Consider the following 20,387-nt stretch of genomic DNA (forward strand, 5'->3'; position numbering starts at 1 on the left):
TGATGAGCTTTACTTCAAGTGCCTCTGCTGCCAATTTTAAGCATGGGGACACTGATACGTGAGACACAGGAATCTGATATACAAGACACAGCAATTGCCATGGTCCAGCAGACTCAATTAATCAAGTCTTCTTCGACTCCAGAATTCCAGAGTGTCAGAGCAGCCTTGCTGCTCATGTATAGGCACCCTCCATTGTGATGTACTAGGAAAATGTGCATTAGCCTGTCTTAATGCACATTAGCTAAAGAGCACAGTTTTTCAGTTATGCTTAATGTGCATTAAAATAGGCTAATGTGCATTAAAGCACATGTGTAGATGCAACAGTGACATGCAAACTAATGAGATCAGAAGTAATACTCCAATCCTTCAAGGTACATAAGGAGGTATGTAACTTTAATCGAGGAGTCCTGAAAATTGGTGAGATTACTCACATACTTAAAGTTACACATATAAATGTTCTCTGTTGAACTGGAATGCAAACCTGTCTGTTAGGTCACTGAATTTACTTTCCTTTAGACAGCTAAAGGGTGTGCCTCTGTAGCATGGGCCCAGAGGGAAAAAATTTGGGGCACCACTGTTCTAGCACACGCATTTAAGAAATATAACTTACTTCCAGGCTTAAGCAAGCGTTTTTCTTCCTCCTTCAGTCTGTTCTGCATCAGGCGTAGTGTGTTCTCTGCTTCCTGCCGGGAACAAATATATTGGTCAGCATAACTGCCACATTCCTAGGTCAGGGAGTTGATTGACTGTGGATGCTACTGAAATAAAAAGTGAAATCAGTTCGTTGGCAGACTGAAGAAAATTTCAGCACAGAAAGTGGCTCAGAAAGAAAGCTTCTTAATTTAAAGGGGGTTAATTTAAATACAGTCCCCACTGATGGACGGGTAAAGTCTGAGGTCTATAAAAGTACAGGAGTGCAAAAGATGTCAGTCATACAACTCCTAATCAGCACCATGTGGTTAATTCCACGCTCACCATTTTTCCTCCAGTAAACCTACTTTCTCAGCTCCACACATAATTACTGCTTTTACTATATGAAAGGTACTTCCTGTGGAATGGAAACAAATGGTCCCAGGTGACTATGTATGGAGAACCAGGAGCAACTGTCAGTTACAGGTATTTAAAACAGTGGCTACTTTATGGCACATTCAGATGGAGAAAGAGGACTGTTCTTGAACTTGCAACCTCTACCAGGCAAGGGGAAGATTCCACCACTTGAGCTGTTTCCCCTGCTTATAATATAGGTGGGGGCTGCTCTACTAATGAATAGTGATCAGTGTTTTGAAAGCAGGACTTCTATTAGTTACTGGTGATTCACAACTCATGAAAAGGCTTGATTCTAATGAATGACAATGATACAGAATAATTTCTAAAGTGGCCTCTAAACCAGTGGTTCCCAAACTGTGGGTTGTGACCTCAAATGGCACCACAGAATTAGACAGGGTTGTGAGAAATAAAATCACTTTAATCCAGAGCAGGCAAAACATGGCTGGCCGGGCACTTTCATCTGGCTCACAGGTGCCCAGCAACTAATTGTACCCCACCCAGCCCATGTGCTTTGCTCCCACCCTGGTGTGCGGAAGGGCTTGGCCCAGCCAGCACACAACTTCCAGGCAGGGTTGCTGCTGCCACCGCTGCAGTTGCTGGGGGACCCACTCAGCTTCTCCAGCATCCCGCTCACTCTGGGCATCAAGTAGGGAAGTGGCAGGGATGGGGGGAGGGGGTGCTACAGCTGGACAGAAGCACGAAACATGGAGCTGGGGTTGGAGGCAGCATAGAGCCTGCACCCAGGGGGGAAGTGGGACCTTGTGACCTTGGGTGGGCAGGGTGGGGGTGTGTGGGGATGCCCCACACATACTCCCCTCCATGGCATGAAGCCCCTGCCACCAGCAGCAGCAGGCACTCAGGGCATTTGTGGCCCATGCAGGTGCTGCTACCTGGTGGTGCATGGCTCTAGCTGCACAGCCCCTGGTGGCAAGGAGTGCAGCGATGCTGGCCCACCTCTATCATATGGGGCTCCATGAGGCGCATGTGCAGCTCCATGCCACTGGGGGAAGCCCTGCATGATGGAGCCGGTTGCCTTCTTCACCCCCTGCTGTGCAGGTCCTGGGACTCTGCCACAGAGTGGAGGGGAGCCTCACCCCCTACTTCCCAGCAGTCCTGGGACCTGCATGGCAAGGGGTGGGGAAGGCAACTTACTCCATGCTGTGGGGCTTCCCCCAGTGGCGTGGAGCCTTGTGCAATAGAGGCAAGCCGGCCTGGCTGTGCTCCTTGCCACCACATACAGCATTGACTGGAGACATGTACTGCCAGGCAGCAGCACCTGCTAAATCCACAAGCACCCCAAGCACTTGCTGCCTGCTGGTGGCAGGGGCACAGCACATTGAGAGGGAGGGGGGTGGTTCCCACCCCCACACCCTCTCTCACACCTCACAAACCCCACACACCCACACCCTGCCCCTACAACCACCTCACATATAGACTCCCCAATATACCCTATTTCCCCCTACACACACAGCCACACCCCGTCACAAAAGTACTTTACGAAAGTACTTAAAAATATAGATTTTCATATTACATGCTGTATTATATGTTGTTCTATAATACTCAGACTTTAATAATCATCTAGAGAATGTTGTTATGCTGTTTTATTGCTGTTTTGTTTTCATTGGCATCTGGGGTCCTGTGCATTTTCAAGTGTTAAAATCGGGTCATACTGGTATGTTAAGTGGGGTCAAGTATTAAAATGGGGTCGTACTAATTTAGGAAGCACTGCTCTAGACACTTGCAAATCCCTGGTTTGGCACTGGCAAATGAGTAAGAAATGGGTTTATTAAATGGGAGCAGTACAAAATTGCTATATGTTATTTATAGGCCTGTATGAATAGGGAAGTATTTGATTCGGATTTGGATTTGGCTGATTTAGAGGACAGTGATTCAATTCGGTGATTTGAATCAATGTCCCCATTTGATTTGGCCAAATCAGAATCAGAGATTCGGTGCTTATTCAGAGATTCGGATCAGCCGGGGGGAGTCACAGGAGAAGACCCCATGGCTGCCCTGCCCGGCCCCATCCCCAACCCGGCCCCATCCCCAACCCGGCCCCAGCCTCTTGGCACTTTAAAAAAAGCAAAAAAAAAAGCCCTGCACTCATTGGCTGCAGCAGCAGCGATTGGGGTTTCTGAGGGCTCATGGCAGAGCCCCCTGTACAGCATAGGGCAGTGGGGGCAGCGGAGATCACCCCCGCCCCGGCACTCGCACAGCAGTTGTCACGTGGTGCAGGTGCAAGGTAACTCAGCAGAGCACTGGGAGCTGGGGCCACTGAGGCTGAGTGGTGCCAGGCTCCAGTTGACTGATGGAGCCACCCCAGCTCCCAGACAGTGCGCAGTGCCCTGCTGAGCCATGCTGCACCCACACCATGCGACTGCTGCCATGCAGGTGCCAAGTGCTGGGGGGGGGCAACCCCTGCTGCCCCGAGCTGTGCTGCGGGGGGCTCTGCCACGAGCTCCCAGAGGCCCCGATCGCTCCTGCCACATCTGGTGAGTGCAGGGCTTTTTTTTTTTTTAAAGTGCTGGCAGGCTGAACTGGGCAGAGGATGGGGCCAGGCAGGGCAGCCATGGGGGCTTCTCTCACGGCTCCTCTGGCTGTGCTGGCCTCTGCCCGGGCAGGGGGAGCCACAGGAGAAGCCCCCAAGGCTGCCCTGCCCAGCCCCATCCCCCACCCAGCCCCAGTCCAGCCCAGTCCCTGCACTCATTGGCTCTGGCAGTGGGGATTGGGCCCTCTGGGGGGCTCATGGCAGAGCCCCCCCACACAGCACAGGGCAGCAGGGATTGCCACCTACATGGTAGCTGCCACACTGTGCGGGTGCGGTGCGGCTTGGAAGGGTGCCGCACACTGTTGGGGAGCTGGGGCAGCTCCATGTGTCAGCTGGAGCCCAGCACTGCTCAGCCCCTGTGGCCCCAGCAACCAGACAGTGTGTGGTGCCCTGCTGAGCCATGCTGTACCCATGCCATGGGGCAGTTGCCATGCAGGTGCCAGGCAGGAGGAGTGGAGGGATGATTCCAACTGCCCCCCACTGCCCGTGCTGTGTGTGGGGGGCTCTGCCATAAGCCCTTAGAAACCCTAATCACCACTGCTGCAGCCGGTGGGTGTGGGGAATTTTTTTTTTTTTAAAGTGCCAGGAGGCTGGGCTGGGTGAGGAATGGGGCCAGGCACAGCAGCCATGGCATCTTCTCCTGTGGCTCCTCCAGCTGTGCCTGCCTCTGCCCCAGCAGGGGGAACCATGGGGGCTATGCCTTACTGCTGTAAATTAGCTCAGGCAAATGGTTCCAAGTAGAAAGTGTCAGGTAGAGGTTCCCAACCACTGGGCTGCAGCCCGGTACTGGGCTGTGAAGGGTTGGCTGCCGAGTCTTGGCACGAGCCCCCTGTTTGGACCCCCAACTGCTCTGGAGATTCAGCCAGACTAAACAGGCAGCTGACACAGTTGTCTCCAGCTGGCAAGTCTGTTGGGGTTGGGGGATAGGGGAGGGAAGGGGCATGGGGGAGGGAAGGATTGGGACTGGAGTTGAGACAAGCTGCTCAGCTGGGGTGGGGGGGTACATTACTTGAGGAAGGGGGTGGAGGGTCACGGGATGAGGGTGCAGCAGCCCTGCAATGGGAGGAGCAGCGGGGCAGAGCCCCACTCCCAGCTCTGATGTGGAAACGGTAGCACTGGGAGCAAGGGCTATGCCCTGCTGCCGCCCGGAGTGAGCCACACCTGCATCATGCCCCCCACCCCCATCTGTCTTCTCAGGTGAGCAGCTTCTGCCGCCAGCAGTCACGTGTGGGGTTAAAGCTGGGCAGTGGGGCAGCCCCGGGAGGAAGCCAGCTGGCTCCATTCACCTCACCCCACTCCTGCTGCCATGGCCATACCCAGTGAGGTGCTGCCCACGCAGCAGGTACTGGGACCTGGATGGGGCTGGGCAGGACCCCACAGCCCCCACCACAGCTGGAAGCAGGGGGATCAGGGTGGGGAAATGCCTGGAGTGGAGAGCAGGGAGGCAGCTCCACTGCTTGCTCCTCGGGGAGGTAGCAGAACCCCTTCATCCCAGACAGCCTCAGCTGGGTCCCCCTGGGTCACCTGCACAGCCCCCTCCCCTGCAGGGTCTCCTGGTGTCTGTGACTGCAGTGCCCCAACCTGCACCCGGGTAGAAATTCATATATTTACATATTTCATAGTTTCATAGTTACTAGGGTTGGAAGGGACCTCAGCAGATCATCAAGTCTGACCCCCTGCCATGGCAGGAAAGAGTACTGGGTCAAACAACCCCTGCAAGGTGTTTGTCTAGCCTTGTCTTAAAGACCCTCAAGGTAGAAGCCAGCACCACTTTGCTTGGAAGTTGGTTCCAGATCCTAGCTGCCCTGACTGTGAAGTAGCACCCCCTGATGTCTAATTTGAATTTACCCTCTGCCAGCTTGTGACTGTTATTTCTAGTAACTCCGAGTAGTGCTCGGGGGAACAGTAACTCCCCCAATGCCTGCTGTTTCCCTCTGACTAGTTTGTAACAGGCCACTAGATCCCCCCTCAGTCTTCTCTTGTGGAACCTGAACAGGTTCAGGTCCCATAGCCTCTCCTCATAGGGCCTGCCCTGCTTCCCCTTGATCATATGCCAGGATAATTCTCTCAAAAAGCTTACCCAGGATCGAGGTAAAACTAACTGGCCTATAGTTTTCCGGGTCCTCCTTCCACCCTTCTTTGAAGATGGGAACCATTCTGGCCCTCTTCCAGTCCTCTGGCACCACACCAGAGCACCATGAGTGCTCGTAAAACCGTTCCAGGGATCCTGCAATGACCTCAGCTAATTCCCTCAGCACTCTGGGATGGAGATTGTCAGGACCAGCTGATTTAAATACATCCAGTCCCTCCAGAAGTTCCCTGACTAGATCCTTACTGACCCTTGGCCTAGGTGTGCCTCCCCTGGGGCCTGAGGGGGGCCCAGTGGGGGAGCTGATCCAGTCCCTGCTCCGGAAATTGGAGGCAAAGAAGTCATTAAATAGGTTAGCTTTGTTGTCTGGTGTGACAACCAGATTTCCTAGTGTGTCTTGCAGGGGCCCCACATTACCGGGTACCTTCTTTTTGCCCCCTATGTATTTAAAAAAGGACTTCCGGTGTCCTTGATCCGGGAAGCTAGTCCCAGTTCCATCTCTGCGTTGGCCTTCCTGACTGCCCCCCTGCATCCCTGAACAACCGCAGTACAGTCCTCCCTGGTGATGGCCCCTCCCTTCCATTGGGTGTATGCCTCCCTTTTAGCTAGGAGACATTCTTGGATGCTTTTGGTGAGCCACGGGGACTTTTGTGCCCTCCTGCCCCCTTTGATCCGTGTTGGGATTACCTGCCTTTGGGTTTGGAGGATCGTCTCCTTAAGGAGCGACCACTCTTCTTGGACACCTGACTCCCCTCCCCTCTGGGACCTCGGTGCCTTCCCGACTATTCTCCTTAGCTCACTGAAGTCTGAAATCTAGGGCTGCTGCCTCACTGCAGGCCGTTGCCACCTTGCGCTGGATGGTGAATTCCAGCAGGCGATGATCACTGTTGCCCAGGTGGTCGAGTACCCGCAGCCCCCTCACCAGGTCATCACCCATGGCCAGCACCAGGTCCAACAAGGCATCTCTCCTGGTGGGGCTGTGCACCTCTTGGGTTAGATGAAGGTCTGCATTTTGGCTAGGAACCTACATAAGCAGTCAGACCTGGCTGACTGCTCTTCCCAGCAGATGTCTGGAAAGTTCAGGTCACCCATGATGACCACGTCCTTTGACCTAACTACCTCCAAAAGCTGACTTAAGAATTCCTGGTCTAGCTCTTCCCCTTGGTTAGGTGGTCTGTAGTAGACCCCCACCATTAAGTCTCTTTCCCTTAGACTGCCTTGCATTCTAACCCAGAGCACTTCAATGTGCCCCTCCTCTGACTCTGTGCTACTTGATGAGGATGTGTATTCCTCCTTAATGTAGAGTGCCACACCTCCGCCTTTCCTCCCTGTCCTGTCCCTCCTGTACAGCCTATAGCCCTTGATATTCACCACCCATAAACATTTACAAATTAAAATATGTAAATTATGTTGTTTCTATACCCAGTTCGCCAAAATTCTTTGAGTGAGTTTGCCAGTCCACAATATAAAAAATGTTGGGAACAAGCCTACTAGTGGAGATGCAACTTGCACTGACAACCTTTTGTTAATATAGCTTAAACTAGGTTTCTAAATGGAGTAAGTTATATACCAGTGAAAGGACGTTTTGCCACCTTAACTACGTTATCCATACCAGGGCTTCTGCAGGTATACTGATGCAAATTTTGCTGCACAGAGAATCCCTGAATAATGTGTATAACTGACATTCTTACCAGCAAAGGTAGGATTTCCCTTAAGTGATGGAATTATTTTGTTTGACAAAACTACCAAGCCTATCAGCTAGTGCCTTCCCTGAGCATTTCAGTAGTCCTGTAATTCAGGAAGATTTCTTCAAAGTAGTTAGGTTTCCCTAAGAGCAGATCAGTACACTGCAGCAAGAAAAAATCATTTTGTAACAAGCTTAGGCTCAATTCATTCATTATACCAAGCCCTACATTGGAAATAGGGTGCAGTATGCTCTCCTTACTACGATAGGTGTGTTGGTGGTGGAAGGATGCAACACTAAGATCAAGAAAACACAAAACTTCAACTATTTTTCTGGCCAGGAAGCATAAAGTCAGTTCCTTGAACCCATCTCCCTTTTGTCCCTACAGAGAAACAGATAAAGTCTACTATTCCCTGATATGTTTTGGATGCCCACAGAAACTGACTGCTACATGAATGGTTCAGGACTAACCTTTTTTAAAGAAGCCTTAAGACAAGAACAAAATGTGTAAGTTCTTTGGTGACTACTGTTGTTCTGTGTCAGGAAATGTTAGAGTTGTCAATCAGGGTATGGATGTTCCACGTTGCAAACTTTATTTCTTGATTTCTTGATTTGGACATAGATAAAGTGATCTCACTGCAGTGATTTTTCCAGTCAGGTGAAATGAAACAGAGTATGTTTAGGGCACCTTTTCTAGCCCCCTCCCCATATGGGATCAGCGGAGTAGATCCTAAATAGGCCTGTTCAGTCATGATTGCAGCTGCCAAATTGCAAGTCTGTCTCAGTTCTACGTACAACAAACCCATCATATAATCATTGCCTCCACCTATATCTGTGACTAGGGGCTTCCAGCAATCACTAGTACCTGCCCCTGTCACCACTTGCCCTTGCCACTGGATTTGCTATTGATGGAAGATGATGGCGCATATCTGTTTAATGTGAGTGCCATTGTGCATCAGCAACTACACAATACTTCACAGGAAGAAAACTTTAATTCAATGGCAAGGAAAACACAGATGACCAGAGGTTTCTGTTTTGCATTCATCTGCCTTTGTAGCCTTTGTGAAATATTCCATTGTTGAGGATAATACTATCAAAGCCATTCCACAACACCCCATTAAAGACTACCTTGCAGCTCTACCAACCTATCAAGAGGCCTTGAAAGCCACTGAGCAGATGAAAAGCAACAAAGCATGTGGTTCTAATGGAATATCAGCTGATATAGTTAAGCATTGTGGAAAAAACTCACTTAACAACTACAGACCACTATTCTGAAAAATCTGGAAACATTAACAAATTCCCAGTGACTTGAGATGCCAGAATTGTAACCACATTCAAGAAAGGAAACAGACTGCATTGCAGGAATTAGCATGGCATTGCACCCCTCTCCATAGCTGGGAAGATCCTTGCCTGCATCAGACTTCTTCACGATGACATGAGAGCAACCATTCTAAGGAACAGCTTGGAAGCAGACTTCTTCACATTAGAACTAGAGTCAAGCAAAATTGCACAACTGCACCAACAGTTTTTGCATCTATATTGCAGCTATTCCACATCTCATTACTGACAGACTTCCATCTGGGGACAGCATCCAGTATTACATGTATGGGAATCTCTTTAATATCAAATGGTTAAATTCAAAATCCAAGATCACCAACACCTCCATTATTGATCTTCAGTATGCTGACAATTGTGTTATGTATGCAGTGACTGGATCCACCACCAGAGGATACTTGTGGCACCCTGTAAAGGCCACTCCAACTTTGTCCTGCCCCACTGGTCTCTTCAGCCACTGGCCTGTGCTCGCCTGCCATGCTTTGATGTCTAAATAAGAAATATGGGAGGCTGCCCTCAGGAACCAGAGTAAACTTTGGGTAATTTACTCTGCCCTATTAATCCTTGGGTGGCTGTGTTCTGGCCTCAATCTTTGCCTGAGCAAGGTGTTACTCTTTTGTCCTTTCTCTCAGCTCTGTGACCTGTCAGAGAGCTGCCAGGGCCAACCCTGCCTCACTCTCCTTCTTGTCTCTGGGCCTGTCAGCCTGTCTCAGTGTGGTGGATCCTATATCCTCTAGCTAATCTTCCCCACCCAACAGGCACCCCTCATGCCCTTCAGCGGGTTCTGGACCCTTGCAAGGTTCTATCTGGTCTGAGGCTCCTTTTCTGCTCACTCACACAGCTCCTGGCTGTCTCAGCTTCTGCCCACGCAGCCCACTGGACCCCAGGCCCTTGCTAGGCTCTCTCTTGGCTTCACCCTCTAAACCATTTGACTCTGGTTCACAAGGTGGAGTGTTTCCCAGGCCCCTGATGCATGTTACATTAACAGGCTAATTGCACCTTAAATAGTAACTGGCCACAAGTGCAGCTCAATTTAATGCATGATAATGCATAAACGAGCCACATTATACATAGAATAACTTTGTGGTTCTTGTGTACCTTGCCTTAAATTGAATGTGCGGCTGGGACCTGTCAAAACCCTGTGTATCACTCACCTGAGTTATAGCTGGGTGGGACATGAGGTTTGGACAAGTCCCAGTGAATGGGGAGCCTGCCATCAGGCTCAATGCAGCCTGACACTGGGCTCCCTGTGCAAGGTGGAACATATGATCTTATAGCTCCCCCTACATGGGGAACCAGGCATCAGGCTGCAACAGCCCACTGCTGGGCTCCTCATGCACCGGGAGCTATAAAACCATGTGTGCCACTTAGCTGGGTAGTACACATGGTTTTCTAGTTTCTGGGGCATGGGAAGCATGGCATCGGACTGTCACAACCCACTGCTGGGTTCCCCCTGTGTTGTGCTGGTTATCACCTGGGGCTGGGGACAGGCTTAGTTCCTGGTCCTGGTTGAAAATCAGCTGTTTGGTTTCATTTTGCTAGTGCAGGGGGGAACCCAGGCTCCCCTGCACCAACAAGTAAGGCATAATTGGGATCTAATTTCTGATCCCAAAATCATGTATCCTGCCATGCACATGTGACTGAGGATTAGATCCCATTATGTCTTAAAGTGCCTGTCTGTCAGGGGCCCCAGAGAATTCATCTGTGGCTTCCAAACTGCCCCAAACCTCCAGTCAGAACATAAACACTTATAAACACAAGAACACTTATCTCTAGGAAATACTCAGCAGCTCCTTCCTCCTACAGGGTCAAGACCGTGAGCCTCCAGCCCTGGGCTGGGCTTACATAGCCCTTTCTCCTCCTCTGTGCAGTCACCTGATCTCCAATCTGCAGGGGCAGGCTGAAGTGTTTCTCTTTTTCTCTAATTATCAAGCTCATTGCTTTGGCCTGCCTCTTTACCACCTATGCCTGCTGCCGCTCTCTCTCCGACCAACAGGTTTATTGCTTTGTAGCTAATCTGCCCATGGCACTGGAGTTCTAGTAGGGGGATAGGTGGCCCCTACTACTGTGCCGACTCAGGTGAAGAGCTCCAGGGGACTCAACTGCTTCTGTGAAGCATATGGAATGTTTGGGCTCACTGTCAATTTCACAAAAACCAAGATATTCTACCAACATACTCCAAAAACAACCAGCTACTCCCCCACATATTATAATTAGAGAGCAGACCTTGGAAAACACCAGACATGTACCCTACCTGGGTGGTCACCTTTCCCAAAACATGAATATTGTCATGTATGTTTAACACTGAATAAAACATCTCTGAAACTGTCTTTGATGATAACAGTGCCAGAACCCAAATCAAACTTCTCATGTGCCAAGCTGTTGTCATCCCTAGCCTACTGTATGGGTATGACACCTGGATGACATGTCAGAAACACCTGAAAGCCCTGGGATGTTACCATCAGCAATGTCTTTGGAAAATCATCCATATCAATTGGAAGAACAGAAGAAAGAATGTCAGTGTTCTGGCTTAAGCAAATACCACCAGCAAAAAGCCATATTTGTATAGCACCAGCTTTATTGGACAAGACATGTCATAAGAATGCCTGACAACCAGCTCCCAAAACAGGTCCTATACTCCCAATTTCCTAATGATCACCATTTTAGAGGTGGACAAAAGAAGAGATTCAAGGACACCATAAAGAAATCTAAAGAAATGCGATATTAACATAAAAACCTGTGAGACTCAAGCACTGAATTGTCTCCAGTGGTGCCATGATGTACAGCAAGGCATCGAGAATTTTGAGCATACTTGCCTCTGTACATGGATAGACAAGAAAAACAAAGGGAAAGAGCTGTGATCCAACACTGCCAGGATCCACTCCTTCCTCCTAGAACTGTTAGCCATGTCTGTAGTGGAAGACGCAGATCTCAGATTGGCCTTCTCAGTCATCTCCAGACATACAGATGATTTCCCTATCTACTGGATGACTGTCATCCTCATATTGAGGAAGTGCTGCCAGCAACAAAAGCAAGTATAGCTAACAGTGAGAGGCTATGGCCCCATGGACATAACCTCTCCCTATTAGCTGTACTTGCCAAGAAAGACTACTAATGATAATTCAGAACTGTGGAAATAATACTACAAAGCTTTGGTAGGGATTATGAGCTCCAGGGCTACCACAGAAGAAAAGGTCATGGAACAAAGTCTGCACTGAACACAATATGTTCTCTAGGCAATAGGGAAAAAAGCAGCAAGGGGCCAACCCTCTCAACAGTATAAGCTGAGGAAGTCTCTGAGTCAATATCAACAGGGAGTTCATTTTTGTGAGCAACTGTTTCATTGTCTACACTTTGGCTTCTAAAAACCATCACTTAGAAACATACAAATCCAGCAATTAATGATTTGGCTGCCTGGCTTGCACATCCTAATGAGAAAAATGGCTAACTACTGTACGTGGATGGGGCAAAGAAATCCGAAATACTGCACAAACAAGCCTGAAGTTATAGAAACTACTCTTGGAAACTGTGCCCAAAGAGTCTATGGATCTTACTGAAATTTCAGTACAGAAAACTTCCAAAGCCATCTTTTCAAATAGGTTGCAGCTTAGTTATAACATGAGTCAGTTAGAAGACACCTGCTTTCATGACCACTAAACTCATCTCCTTAAATTTATTTTGCAGCATATGGCAAAAATAAGCACAGCTCACTCTACTTCCCAGAAGCTTCTGACTGCTAGTCTCATGCAGAACTCATCAAATTTGTTCTATTGTTGTAAACAATAATTGCAACTGTTTGACAGCTGGAGAGAACCATCCCTTTCACTTAGATTCATAGATTGTTAGGGGCTGGAAGGGACCTTGTAGATCATCGGGTCCAGTCCCTCTGCACTATGCAGGAAAAGACAACTGGGGTCAAGTGACCCCAGTGAGGAGACTGTCCAGTCTCCCGAAGATTTCCAGGGTAGGTGATTGCACCACCACTGGAGGGAGTTTATTCCACAGTCTGGACACCCTGACTGTGAAAGAGTTTTTCTGGAATTTAGCCTGAAGCAGCCTTCCAGGAGTTCATATCCATACCTCCTGGTCTTCCCCAGGGATGTCCTGGTTCACTGAGTTCTTGATGTACTCCCCTGATGTACCAGTAAGCTGCTACCAAGTCCCCTCTCAGCCTTCTCTTCTGTAAGCTGAAGAGGCCCAAGTCCCTCAACCTCTCCTCATATGGCTTGTCTTGTAAGTCCCTGATCATATGGGTGGCTCTTCTTTGGACCCTCTCAAGTTTTTCCCTGTCCTTGATGAAGTGCGGTGCCCAGAACTGGACGCAGTACTGCAGCTGCGGTCTGACCAGTGCAGAGTACAGTGGGAGTATCACTTCCTTAGTTTTGCATGAGATGCAACTATTAATGCATGCCAGCTGTTGTTAATGCATGTTGTTTGCCCTGCTAGCCACAGCATCGCACTGATGGCTCATGTTCATGCAATGATCGATCACTACCCCTAGGTCCCTTTCTGCTGTGGTGCAAATCAAATTGTCACCACTGAGCCTGTACGTATGTTGGGGATTGTTTGCCCCTAGACAGACCACCTTACGCTTCTGAGTGTTGAACTTCATCTTGTTCTGGTCCACCCAATTCTCCAGCTTGTCCAGGTTCGCCTGTCTGCAACCTATCTTCTGGCATGACTACACTCCCCCATAACTTGGTGTTGTCCACAAACTTGGCCAGCGAGTTTTTCACCCCCACATCCAAATCATTGATAAAAAAAAGTTGTTGAAAAGCACTGGATCAAGCATGGCCCCCTGAGGGACACCACTGGCCACTTCTCTTCAGGGCAACACAGATCCATTCATGAGAACTCTCTGGGTCCTACCATGCAGCCAATTTTCCACCTACTAAGCTGTTGAGGAGTTAAGCTCACAATCTTCCAATTTTTCCACAAGGATATCATGGAATATTAGATCAAAACCCTTTTGGAAATCTGGGAATATAATGTCCACCTTCTCTCCTGTGTCCAGGTGGTGAGAGACCTGCTCACAGAAGGAGATGAGATTGGAAAGACAAGACCTACCTGTGACGAAGCCATGCTGACTGTAGTTCAGAATGTTACCCTTGATGACTGTATCACACAGATTCTTTAATGAGTTTTTTCCTGCCCAGTGCCCCGTGCTGCAGCTGCTTGCAGCCCATGTGGGGCTGCCTGTGCCCGCTATGGACAGCCCCATGCGGGCCGTGAGCACCTGTAGCGTGGAGCGGGGAAGGGGCCGCTTCCCCCCGTGCTCACCTTTTCCCTGGGCTCCTTCCCTGCACGGAGAAAAGCGGCCTCTTGCCCAACCCATGGTCGGTGCCCCACACTGCAGGCGCCTGCTGCCTGCATGGGGCTGTCCAGAGCAGGCTGTGAGCAGCTGCAGTGCAGGGTGCCAGGCACAGGGCAGGGAGGGGCTGCTTTCTCCCCCCTGCCCTGCACTCAGCACCACCTTGTAACCCAGCTCCACTGCCAGGCTGGCAATGGGGCAGGTTACAAGCTGGTGCTGAGCACGGGGAAAAGTGGCCCCTCACCTGCCCCATGGACAGTGCCCCACTTGCAGCCACTTGCAGCCTGCCTGGGGCTGCCTGTGCCTGCTCCGGACAGCCCCGTCCGGGCTGCAAGTGCTTGCAATGTGGGGTGCTGGCCATGGGGCAGGTGAGGGGCCACTTTTCCCCACGCTTAGTACCAGCTTTTTTCCTGACGGTGAGCAGGGGGTTGGGGCTAATATCCTGAGCCTGTTGAAGTCAGCATTTTTTAAATCCAGGGCTTAAATCCTGCTAGTTGATTTGTCAACCTTGCGGTGGACAGTGAACCTGATGAGCTCATGATTGCTGTTGCCCAGGCTACCCTCAATGTTCAAGCCATACACCAGATCATCTCCTTTGGCCAAGGCCAAGTCTAGGAGAGTGGTTCCTCTTCATCCTCCTTAGTAAACTGTGTCTCTGATATTAAAGTTAGATGTTTATTCACAAGCAATTTTTGATAGGAAAAGTGTAAAACACCACAGGAGCTTATGCCATCATAAGACATCTCAACTGTGGCCCCAGTGTCAGTGAGGTAATGAAGATTAGAACATGAACAGTTTTGAACGTAAAGAAGCCTATCAGCTGCTCTTCAGGTTGCTCACTCTATTGATATGTAGGGCTTGACTGTCATTTCAGTACACTTTTGTCCCTCCTGTGACAACCAAACCCTCTGTTACGCTCCAACATTCCTGAAACACTTTTTAAAGACACACAGCTTCTCCCTCTGTTTTCATCTGCACGGCAGTCAAAGCTGCCTGGCAGTGTCAGCATTTTTGTATGTCATTTACATGCCCTTAAGTTTATTTCACTGCATACCTAACTCTATTTTTCTCTCCTGTTTGAATAATAATTTTACATTTCTTCAGCACAAAATTACCTCTGGATGAAGGGCAACAGCCAGCCAGAGTGCAGCCTGAGTCCTGCTGAGTCAGTTGGCTATGTATTGGGAAGGCAGCTGCTGTCCTTAGTTGGGGGTGCTGCCAGCCGCCTGAAAAACTGCACTCAAGGCTGGGAAACACTCCTTGCAGGTTTTGGAATCATGCAGAAATGGCACTCTGAATTATTACCTGGTATCTGATATCTCTGGATGTCCCTGAGACCTTCAGCTGATCAAATCTGTGCAGTCTAGAGAATGAACACAGAGGGTGGTTTTTTAACCAAGAATGAAGCAGGCCATCTCAGTACTTCTCAAAACTGTAAGAGAAAGACACTTCTTACTGTACTAGTATAATTTTATACTAGTCTGGGAAACTGTGGTTTCCCCAATTCTTAGCTGTTTCACATGAATTAGAAGACAAGTACGTTCCACAATCTGGTCTATGCCTTGAAGGGAGAGAATGACAAAGTATCCTGTAGCAAAACCCCCAGTTTTTCTTTCTTTTTTTTTTTAAATTTTAAAATGCATTTGCTCCCCTTCCCCAACTATTTCTGACTTTTTCTCTCCCTCTCTGTTCCCTATAGATAAGTATAAGTGAGCTCAGACTTAGGATAAGCTTTCAACATTTTTATATTGGTAGCAAGTTTTTGGTTTTGGATATCCGCTGTTTTATATTGTATTATTATTAGGTTTGTATTGATTCTTACTGTTATATATTGTATTATTATAATTTTCATATTGATTTTTATTGTTTCATATGGATATTGTATGGTTTAGGCCTGTGTTTGTAAGTGAACCAAATCATGTCAAGTTTCCATTTTATATGTCAAGCCTCCATCTTGTGTCCTCTGCCTGGGCATCCCATGTTGCAACAATATGATTCATTGTACCTCTCCCATGTAAATTGGTTCCCCAATGAATGAGAATGATTGGGAATGATTGAAATACAATGGTAGCAGGCCTGTACTAAATGGCCTGTAATGACTGAGCCATCACCTCGCACTGATTCATCCAGGAACCATGGACCTCCCCAGGAACAGAGACAAGTCCAGCATTTGAAAGACAAAAGACCCTGCAGAACTCTCACCATTACAGACATCTGAAACTGCACATCCCTGCATGGAGCACACATGCTCAGTACGGCAGGGGCTGACCCTTGCCTGGGCATGCCTCCTGTCACTTGGGTCACACGAGGTCTGCCCCTTTAAAAAGCGGCAGTGAAGACAGACCCAGTGGGACGCCCTCTCCATCTGGACCAACACCATACCACACCACCTATTAACCTAGAGGCCCTGCCTGCAACCCCCCTCTGGACAACACCTACTGGACAAAGACCACTTTCCAGCCTGGGATAGTAGATATTACCTGCATACCTCCTACAATTTGGACTCTCTCTCTCTCTGTCTCTGTCTCTCTCTCCTCCTGAACTTCAGTGGATTTCAGCCCCTGTACCAAGCCTCTCTAACCCCTGCTGCCAGTGTGTGTGTGTGTGTGTACGCGTGCGTGCAAGGGAACCAATAAGACATTGTGCCACCATCTCTCCTGTTCAATAAAACCACTGTCATTTGCAACCCCGAGTTGGGTCATGTTTTACTGAATTCCAATCCCTTCTCTATCTTAAATTCCAGCCTCGTTCTCTCTCTCTCAGCTCCAGCCCCACCCCCCCAACTAGTTTCCATCTCCCCTTTTCTGTCACCTCTCAGCCTCTCCTTGCTTTCCTGTTGTCCCTGCTGCCTTTCAGTCTCTCCTGCAACTTTTCCTACGATTTTTCTACTGTCCCCCTGCTTCCCACGCTCCTATTGCCTTTTCCCTGTGACTTTCTGCAGCCTTTCTCTGCTTTCCTGCTACCTTTCAGTCTCTCCTGCTACTTTTCCTGTGATTTTCTGCTGTCCGTCTCTCTGTTTTCAGGCTTCCCCCACACCTTCTGTAGTTATCCCCACTCCACCCCACAGCTTCCCAGCTCCTCATGGCTGTCTTGCAGTTTTCTCCAGCAGGGGGGCAGGGATTGGGGACCCCACACCTGTCCTACAGGCGCCCACCTTAGGGTCCTGGAGGCACGGGTGAGGGAGCTCCAGGAGGAGGTTAGCAGGCTGAGGGGAATCAGGGAGGCGGAGGAAGAAATTGACAACCATTTTCTTTCCCTGCAGGGTTATGCACCTGGGGAAGAAGCACCTTAGGAAGTGCCCTCCACTGCTGAGTGGCAGACAGTCACCTCCCGAACCAGGGCTGCTCGTAACACAGCACTACCAGTTCCTCCAGTCCGCCTGGAGCACAGGTACGAAGCCCTGGCAACTCTGAAGGAGAAGGAAGGAGAGGAGGAAACTGGGGAAGAGGCAACTCCACGCTCCCCACATCCCGAGCAGGCCGAAGGAGATAAGCAGGCCAGGAGGAGAAAGCATCACGTGATCATCATAGGCGACTCCATCCTGAGAGGTACAGAGGGCCCCATCTGTTGCCGGGACCCCTCGGCACGCGAGGTCTACTGCCTACCTGGAGCAAAGACTCAGGACATGAAGGGGATGATCCAAACCGTGATTCCAGTACATGTGGGTACTAATGATGCGGCCAGGAGAAGCCCTGATCGCCTGATGAAGGACTACCATGCTCTGGGGTGCGTCCTAAAGGAGATAGGCACACAGGTGGTTTTCTCTTCTATCCTACCAGTGAATGGATGTGGAAGATGGCATGCAACATGCATTGCGGAGACCAACTGGCGGCTTTGGGAATGGTGTCTCGAGGTGGGCTTTGACTTCCTCAGCCATGACTGGCACATCACGACAAGAGACCTGCTTGGATGGGATGGGCTCCACCTTTCCCCTAAAGGTAAGCGTGTGTTTTCTTCTAGGTTGGCAGACCTCCTCCAGCAGGCTTTAAAATAGGCTCATTGGGTGAAGGGGAAGACGAGGGTGGAGGAATCATCGGACTGCCAGACCAAGCAACACCCACAAGTGCAGCCCAGCCTAGACCGACGAGTGAAACATATACACAGGTAAGTGACAGGGGCCAGAGTAATGCTAAAAGTAGGGGGCCAGTACACACATCCACAGGAGGCCTCAAATGCCTCTACACAAACGCTCATAGTATGGGAAACAAGCAGGAGGAACTCACCCTCCTGCTACCTGACACCAACCTGGACACAGTGGGGATCACTGAAACATGGTGGGACTCAACACATGACTGGGCGGTGAGTGTCAAGGGCTATAGGCTGTACAGGAGGGACAAGATAGGAAGGCAGCGGGGTTGTGGCACTCTACATTAAGGAGGAATACCCATCCTCATCAGTTAACAAAGAATCAGAGGAAGGGCACTCTGAAGTGCTTTGGGTTAGAATACAAGGCAGTCAAGGGGAAAGAGACTTAACAGTGGGGTCTACTACAGACCTCCCAACCAAGGGGAACAGCTCGACCAGGAATTCTTAGGCTAGCTCACGGAGGTAGTGAAGTCAAAAGATGTGGTAGTCATGGGGGGACCTGAACTTCCCGGTCATCTACTGGGAAGAGCAGTCAGCCAGATCTGATCGCTCACGAGGGTTATTAGCCAGAATGCAGGACCTCCATCTAACCCAGGAGGTGCACAGCCCCACCAGGGGAGACACCTTGTCGGACCTGGTGCTGGCCACGGGAGATGACCTGGTGAGGGGGCTGCGGATGCTCGACCACCTGGGCGACAGTGATCATCGCCTGCTGGAATTCACCATCCAGCGCAAGGTGGCAAAGGCCTGCAGCAAGGTAGCAGCCCTAGATTTCAGAAGGACGGACTTCAATGAGCTAAGGAGAAAAGTTGGGGAAGCACTGAGGTCCCAGAGAGGAGGGGAGCCAGGTGTCCAAGGAGAGTGGTCGCTCCTTAAGGAGACAATCCTCCAAGACCAAAGGGAAGTAATCCCAATACGGATCAAAGGGGGCAGGAGGGCACAAAAGCCCCTGTGGCTCACCAAAAGCATCTGGGAATGTCTCCTAGTAAAAAGGGAGGTGTACACCCAATGGAAAGGAGGGGCTATCACCAGGGATGACTATACTGCAGTTGCTCGGGGATGTAGGGGGGCAGTCAGGAAGGCCAAGGCAGAGATGGAACTGAGACTAGCTTCCCCGATTACAAGGGTGGGCAGATGAGAATAGGATGGGATTCAACAGCGACAAGTGCAAAGTGATGCACCTGGGGAAGAAAAACCGGCACCATACCTATAGGTTGGGGAACTCCATTCTTGCCAGTACAGAGGCGGAAAAGGATCTTGGAGTCATCATTGACTCCAAGATGAACATGGGCTGGCAGTGTGGGGACGCAGTCAGGAAAGCCAACCACAACTTGTCATGCATCCACAGATGCATCTCGACCAGGTCCAAGGTGATCCTCCCACTCTATGTGGCACTGGTCAGGATGCAGCTGGAGTACTGCATCCAGTTCTGGGTGCCACACTTCAAGAGGGATGCGGACAACATGGAGAGGGTCCAGAGGAGGGCCACTCGCATGATCAGGAGGCAGCAGGGCAGGCCTTATGAGGAGAGGCTATGGGACCTGAACCTGTTCAGCCCCCACAAAAGAAGGCTGAGGGGGGATCTCGTGGCCCGTTACAAACTAGTCAGGGGGGACCAGCAGGCACTGGGGAAGTCCCTGTTCCCCCGAGCACTGCCAGGAGTGACCAGGAATAACGGTCACAAGCTGGCAGAGGGTAGATTTAAGCTAGAAATCAGGAGGCGCTACTTCACGGTCAGGGTGGCTAGGACCTGGAACCAACTTCCAAGAGAAGTGGTGCTGGCTCCTACCCTGGGGGCTGTTAAGGGGAGGCTAGATGTATACCTTGCTGGGGTTGTTTGACCCCAGTACTCTTTCCTGCCATGGTACAGGGTCGGACTAGATGATCTACTCAGGTCCCTTCTGACCCCAGAAACTATGAAACTATGAAACCTCTGCAGGGCTTCCTTCCTCCTCCTTTGGAATCACTCACACCTGAAATGCCCCAGTCCACACATTACATTTGGCTCTCACTTTTTCCACAAACAGTATTCTCTGGACTCTCCCCTCCAACCATCTCTCCACGTCTATTTCCGTAAGGATGTCCGAATACAGTTTGACAATGATTACATGCTCCCTTGACTTTTGTTCAGCGGTAAAAATCAGTCCTTGCAGTTCTTCCTTCTTCTCTATTTCATTGTATTTTGTCCACCATTGCTCACAGGCACTTCTGTGCGAGAAGGTGAAACACCATAACCTCTTGTTTTGGTAGGCCATGATGCACTGTAAGTATTTGGGTTTTTTTTTCT

At 49.8% G+C, this 20,387-nt stretch overlaps 1 protein-coding gene and 1 pseudogene across 6 annotated transcripts in view; one reads left to right on the plus strand and one right to left on the minus strand.

Annotated features, from left to right (window-relative positions):
• Positions 1-20,387, minus strand: part of IFT38 (intraflagellar transport 38) — a 218,047-nt gene that overhangs the window by 46,154 nt on the left and 151,506 nt on the right. For all 5 annotated transcript variants that reach the window (XM_090024409.1, XM_090024411.1, XM_090024410.1 and 2 more), the window contains exon 9: positions 611-683. In XM_090024409.1, coding sequence (XP_089880535.1) covers positions 611-683 — 73 coding nt within the window. The remainder of the gene's footprint in view (positions 1-610; positions 684-20,387) is intronic.
• Positions 14,374-17,947, plus strand: LOC149854788 (uncharacterized; annotated as a pseudogene). The gene is made up of 3 exons (XR_016438788.1): positions 14,374-14,382; positions 17,124-17,675; positions 17,794-17,947. The product of XR_016438788.1 is annotated as an uncharacterized LOC149854788 (transcript).

Source organism: Crocodylus siamensis, chromosome 12 (genome assembly GCF_052110815.1).
Source record: "Crocodylus siamensis isolate JL-2025a chromosome 12, ASM5211081v1, whole genome shotgun sequence".
NCBI lineage: Eukaryota > Metazoa > Chordata > Crocodylia > Crocodylidae > Crocodylus > Crocodylus siamensis.